The following is a 7049-nucleotide window of genomic DNA, read 5'->3' as shown; positions in this document are numbered from 1 at the left end:
TTTTAATTGTTTCAAATAGTTTATTGCATAATAAAGAACCGATTTCTTCAGACGTGAATAAATGTGTGGAATGTGGATCTGCAGTAACTGAATCCATGTAAGGAATAAACGGATCACAGGAATACTATGAGCACATCCAGAACATTTAGTCAGGAATCAACACTTCCCACACGATCTGACTAAACACCATCTATCTGTAGCCTAAATAATGAGATCTTCATAGGAAATTAAAAGGAAAAGTGCTAAGGAAAATAATATAAAATCATTAGAAAATGGAAAAAGAAAGCTCATTCATAGACTCTTGAATTAGAGACTTTGATGTTTGCAGAACTTATAAATTGACTGACTGATGAACTGAATCCACCAAAAATAACATATTCTAAAAACAACTACCACAACACAAATGTAAACAATAAAGAAATGAAGGAATTAAATATTTTTATTGTTCCTTCAACACTACAGAGAAAAGATCATACAATTGGTTGACAAGTTGACAACTGAGTGATTAACATATTAAAAGGAACAAAGAAAATGAAGACCATATTAAGCCAGAAAAAAGGGAAAATGCTAAACAAAAATAAATACATATATGAAATAAGAATAAATACCAATAAATTTACAAACAAAAAAAATAAATACAAATAAGAATTTATACATTCATTAATGTAAAGAGTTTAAAGGTGCCATCATGTTGTGACGTTGTATTGTTGAATTTGCTTTTTGCACTGACCAGTAAATGTGTGAGATGTGTTTTACTGAAACACACATGAACTGAACACACTCCGGTCTGTGACTCTAACACACTTTATACTCTAGTTGAAGGATTTACAGAATTCTAAAGAAATCTGTTTTCTTTAACCAACTTTTTCAAGAGCAGGCATGAAAATGCTAAATGACTTTAAATTACATGCTACAGGGAGGAAATAGAGCTATACTTAAAAACATGAATAGTTTTCACACATTTTCAACGTTTTTATTTATTATTATTTTTTTAAACGTGTATAACAACAATGTATAACAACAATTAACATTGTAACAACACAACAATTCAACAAGACAAGGTCCTTTATAAATATTTGAGTCCAAATTAAGTCTTAAGTCCTCATACAAAGACAAAGTTCTAATTGCTTGAACAAAAAAAGTTCAATAAACACATATCGAGATTGAAACAAGGCTTGCAATAATTCAGTTCATCTTTATGTATAAATTATTCAGCGAAAATCAAAAAAAAATTAACAAACTAAAAATATATGACTCTTCTTTCTCATAACCTATAAACGCCAGAATAACATTCTCATATTTCATCATGAAATTAAAACAAAAAGTTTGCTGAATGTGGTCCTCTTCCAACCACACAGGGCGTGGCTTAGTCTGTGACGATCCAGCTCTCTGATTGGCTGGCATTCATTTTCCGCTGGCCTGCTGTGTTTATATATTCAATCAGAGTGCAGCTTGCAGTAGTGTCTGAGCGGCAGTGAGCACACGAATCTGTCTCGGTAGAACATCGCGAGGCGGCGCCATCATCCAACTCTCATTCAGCACCATGGAATCGAATAGTTGACGTTTCTTTTCACCTTCTCTTTTTACGCTTTACTTCGTACAGTCATCGGTCCTTTAACAGCGTTACCAGGAACTCTTCTCCAGATTCGCGTGTTTTCCAGTTTGAAGATGAAGTTCATCATCGGCATCGGCGGGTGAGTGAATGAGTGCGCATGCTCAGTCAAGGCCGGGTGCTGCGCGCGTGCAACTCTCATAAAAAAAAAATAAACAAAAAAAATCAGTATAAAGCAATTAACCATTATTCAAAATACAGTAGTTACCCCAGTGACAGTCACTACACTATTACTGTGGTTATTTGATGTTAGTCGACACTTTCAGGGGAAAAAAGTAATTGCCAGGTTCTAATAGCTTCTTACACTGATGCAGAAATCGAAGAAATATTTTAGCGGTAGGATGAAGGTAGTTTTTGCTAATCTGGAGAAATATGAATATGTGATGTCTTTGCATAATAAAGTTATGTTCATATTCATGTACCATGGTGTCATGATACTCCAGTGGCAAATGCATCATGGGCTATTATGGAAATACCAAAATGCTTTCCAAAAATATGGTGGTGCCATTGTAAACCAGAAAGGCATTGCACTCTTTACTCTTTGATACTTTGTTGTTGTGATGTGTTTGACTTGAATGTGTTTCTGCCCCATAGGGTCACAAACGGAGGTAAAACAACACTGACTGACAGACTGATCAAGGATCTGCCCAACTGCTGTGTGGTTCATCAGGATGACTTCTTCAAGGTGAGTAGATACAGAGAATACACACATCTGAGCTGTAGGTTATACATTAATTATATAGTTTGATCGCTTAAATCACGTGTTGTAGCTGAGACCGTTCTAGTCTAGTTGTAAAGGATAGTTAGTGGTTGGTGTCTGGAGGGATCTCTATCAGCTTGTGCTGGTCAGAATTTTCTGGAGTGCATCTTATTGGTGTATGTTTCAGCCCCAAGATGAGATTGCAGTTGGTGAAGATGGCTTTAAGCAGTATGATGGTAAGCTGGGCTCTTATCGAAGGGTTGCTGTGTTTGTGTGTGTTTAAGCAAGGCGCTTTAAATAATACATTTTGCATGTTTATTTAACTAAGACGCCTGGTGGTCTGCAGCACTTCTCCTCTACTAACTCGTTGCATTTACTTGTTTGATTCTGCAGTCATCTCCGCCCTGGATATGGACGCCATGATGAGCACCATCCATGCCTGGGAGCAGAACCCCATCAAGTTTGAAAGATCTCATGGTGTCAACAACACCCTGGACTTGGAAATCGTTCCACGCGTGCAGGATGAAGAGGAAGGCGTTCATATCCTGATTGTGGAAGGTTTCCTTCTGTACACCTATGGGTGAGATGCCATGTCTATACTCTACATGCACAGTCGGTGGTGTGTGGCATTAACAAAATCTTATAATTTGGGGGGCCTGGGTAGCTCAGCATGTAAAGATGTTGACTACCACACGTGGAGTCGCAAGTTCAAATCCAGGGCGTACTGAATGACTCCAGTCAGGTCTTCTAAGTAACCAATTGGCCCGGTTGCTAGGGTGGGTTGTGTCACGTTGGGTTAACCTCCTCATGGTCGCTATAATGTGGTTCTCGCTCTCAGTGGGTTGCGTGGTAAGTTATGCGTGGATGCCGCGGAGAATAGCGTGAAGCCTCCACATTCGCTATGTCTCCGCGGTAACACGCTCAATAAGCCACGTGATAAGATGCTCGGATTGACGGTCTCAGACACGGAGGCAACTGAGATTCATCCTCCACCACCCAGATTGAGGTGAGTCACTACGCCACCATGAGGACTTTGAGCGCATTGGGAATTGGGCATTCAAAATTGGGGAGGAAAAAAAACTCAAATAAAGATGAAAGGGAGGTTCAATAAAAATGTTTTTTATGAATAGAATTGTAGGGTATTCCAGTTAATGAAACGCTTTACAAATTAAAGGTATTTCATATAATTTGATTAATTTCTCTTTTTATTTTAAACTTTGTGTATAAACTAAAAGTTTAGGTTATTCATAACAATCTTATGCCAAGACATCAGTGCATGTTATACTGTAATGCCAAGTTCAAAACAAAACTCAATATAGTTTAACTCTAGATCTAACGCTTAGTTCTGACTCTAAATTCTGATTGGATGAGCCAAACTCAAAGCTCTTGTAAAATACCCGATGTGCTTTCCTGTGTCCTCGCATGAGATGATTTTCATGACAGTTAATTGGGATGTTGCTCTGCTACTGTAAATGACTTTGCCCAGTGCAGATGATACATTTTCATTGTTTCAACAGACCTTTGATCGATGTGTTCAACCAACGATACTTTATTTCCATTCCATACGAAGATTGCAAAAAGAGGAGGAGGTGAGTATCGCATCAGCGTTTGAACTGAAGTCAAAGAACTAAAGGGGTTTGATTTGGCTCCTGATTTATGTGTTTATGTGTGCGTATTTCAGTTCAAGGAACTATGCAGTGCCAGACCCACCCGGTCTGTTTGACGGACACGTCTGGCCCATGTATGTGAAACACACAAAAATCATGGAAGACTCAGGGGTTGATGTTGGTAAGTGTTTGTACGGTTGTGTGTGTTTGTTTCTGATGCATCAAGACTCTAGACATTGAAGGCTTGTGTGCATCTGTGTTACAGTGCAGCTAGATGGAACCATGTCTAAGGAACAACTGTACAACTTTGTGTACGGAAACATTCTCAAGGACATCCAGAACAGTCTGCCGTGAACAAAGGTACTGCAGCAGCGCCTGATGTCCAATGTGCAGGATTGAGTAATGTTGTGGATTTTGTGTTAACTGCCATCTTTGTGTCTCCTCGTTGTAGATTTAAATGATCGGCTTAAATGTCCTAGCGCTGCAGGATGAAGGCTGCTTTGATTCCTGCACGCAGCAGCAGTGTGTACTCCAGTCAAGACAGCATCTGCATCGCTGTTTTTATATCTGTTTTTATATCCTCTGTATTTATTGCTTATAAAGCACTTATATCGCTACTCATCTGTATTAACATCAGGATGGAGAATGTTCTGAGGATGGTTGCAGCTATAAGCACAAGGCCAATAAAATGAAGCTCCTGCAAAGCGTTTGATCTTGTTGAGTGTTTTACTGAATATGGTACATTAAATTATATCTGCTGGTTAAAAGAATAGTTCAATCAAAAATTTGAATTATTGTTCCAAAGCCTTATGACTTTCTTATGGGGAACTAAAAAAAGAGATGTTTAGCAGAAGCTTCACTATGATCCTATTCCATGCAATGAAAGTTGTTACTAGGGGCTGTCATCTCCAAATAGTATAAGTATAGTAGTCAATATGACTTGTGCACTATATTCCAAGTCACATGCTGTGTGAAGAACAGACCCAAAATAGAGACACCATAACCTTGATCACTCATTTGTGCATGAACATAATGTGAAGTTTGACGTCAATGACACCAAACTTGATTTTTGCTGATCAAATGTGCCATGCCACATGTGTGGAAGCATCAATGAGATTTGAGAACAACACATCTTTGTCTTTTCTGTTCCTCACAAACCTATTGTGTGACTTAAAAATCTTTATATAATGCATGAGTTATATGTACTATTTTAGTTGTGTTTTTGGAGCTTCATAACTCCTGGTTACTGTATGCTTTTATCGTATGGGAAATGCAGCTACAAAGTCTCATGAGGGTAGGGTTTTCATTTTAGGCTGAACTAATTGCCTGTTTCTATAATGAGTTTTGCTTCAAGTAAATATTAAGATCACAGTCCTGTAAATTTGTAGTCATGTTTTTCCAGTGAAACTTCCCAAAGTCAGTGAGATGGAAAAAAACAGGTAACTAAGGTAACACACAGGGGTAGTCAACAGTTACTCATCTGTTGGAAATGTGTGTCATTTTTACTTCAGATCCTTTCACTCTGTTTTGGGAGACTTTACATTGGGCAGTAAGATCAAACCAGTCATTATGGTTTCCACCATATTTCTTTACTTAAACGCACCCTCTCATACGCTCACCACCACTAAATACAGTCCTGTTTCACTGCGTCTGGCCCCAGTGCCAGACTGATAGTGTGCAGTAATCTCACAAAACACTAAATGTTACACAACAGTGTAATGAAATGGTTATTACTTTAGGAGGGTCTGAAAGAAAGTTTAAATCCCTCTGATTCTCATTAAATCAACAACATTTTTACAAATCAATAAAACTCATTCTTGTTTACTAATATTTCCCTGGAAATAAACTTCACTGGATAAAATATGAGGTGAAGTAAAAATAGCAGAAAAATTAAGTACTTTCTACATTGTGGTTAGTTTAAGCATGAACTTGAAAATATTAAGTAAATTGTACATTTGTACTCCAGTAACAATTAATGCTGTAGCTTGTAAATATTATTAATGAATGTTTGTTGTCTTTGCAATGCATCATTATGTAGAAATCATGAAGTAGAAAACCATGTCATATTTATTTGCTGATGAGTAAATTTCACAGGTATATTTGACTTTGCCAAGCTGTTGTTTCCATGAATAATTACACATAATAACACAGTTTTTAATGTTCATTTTGTTATGTTTGGTAGCTGAAGTTCTGAAGTTCATTTTCTACCCAAAATAATTTGTCTGTTGATTGTAACAATCATCGTGCTTTTTGCACCAAGTGTTCAGGTCTGTGTGCGCAGCTCCATTGTTTCAAACACAATTAAAGCAAGATGATGTTTAATAGTGAACATAGCATGCACTAAGCTTCCATGTGGAAGGCTGCCATGTCATGTGGTACATGACTACAAGTGTTAAAAAAAAAGCATTGAGATGCTAGTATACTTTTAAAAGCGTAATTCAATGCTGCATTGTTGAGTAAACTGATTTGAAACAGAGTAGTGTTTCAAAAGAAAACTTTACTTGAGAATACCTTAATAAAGCCACCAAGAATTGTGTGTACCCTTTACTTGAAAGTATGGTCTGTTGAATGTACTAGCATGGAAGCCTGCATGGAAATGATTTCCTGTTTTCTTTTTTTTTCTTTTGTCTTTTAAGTACACCTCACTCCAAAGTTTTTTAGCATTTGTAAAAAAGGAGAGGTCACAGGTTTGCATTTGAACTATCCTTGATTTCAATAAACATTAAGGCACAAGTGGTTGTGTTATACTGTGAAGTCAATGTGACAAATGATGCAGTGTAGTAGCCTAACTATTTTCACAATATAGCACAACATTGAATGTCTTGTTGCTTTTATAAGATGGACACTATATAATAAAACAAATTAAGAACACACATTTTCATTAAAACGTTCACATGAAATTAATTCCAAATGCACAGTAGCTGGTGAACCGATGAATAATGTCATAGCTGTTATTAGATTGTGTTTGACATGTCTGGAATGCTGTCTTGACCAATCGGTATATAAAAATGCATAAAGCTGTTCTCTTTTTCACTGTATTTTCACATTAGCAGTTCTGTTTGTCATGAGTATCACAGTGAAACATTCTGCTTGATTACAGTAGCTTTCAGAGAGCTTAGTTCAGTGACTT

At 37.1% G+C, this 7049-nt stretch overlaps 1 protein-coding gene across 1 annotated transcript; it reads left to right on the top strand.

Annotated features, from left to right (window-relative positions):
• The first annotated feature begins 1457 nt into the window (after positions 1-1457).
• LOC127623400 (nicotinamide riboside kinase 2-like) lies at positions 1458-4628 on the top strand. The gene is made up of 8 exons (XM_052097856.1): positions 1458-1694; positions 2207-2297; positions 2500-2548; positions 2706-2892; positions 3830-3901; positions 3994-4100; positions 4185-4279; positions 4371-4628. Exons 1-7 carry the CDS (start codon positions 1669-1671, stop codon positions 4271-4273), a joined length of 621 nt encoding a protein of 206 aa, XP_051953816.1. The 5' UTR covers positions 1458-1668; the 3' UTR covers positions 4274-4279; positions 4371-4628.
• The last annotated feature ends 2421 nt before the right edge of the window (positions 4629-7049 follow it).

Source organism: Xyrauchen texanus, chromosome 29, assembly GCF_025860055.1.
Source record: "Xyrauchen texanus isolate HMW12.3.18 chromosome 29, RBS_HiC_50CHRs, whole genome shotgun sequence".
NCBI lineage: Eukaryota > Metazoa > Chordata > Actinopteri > Cypriniformes > Catostomidae > Xyrauchen > Xyrauchen texanus.
This window is presented reverse-complemented; position numbering and strand designations above follow the sequence as displayed.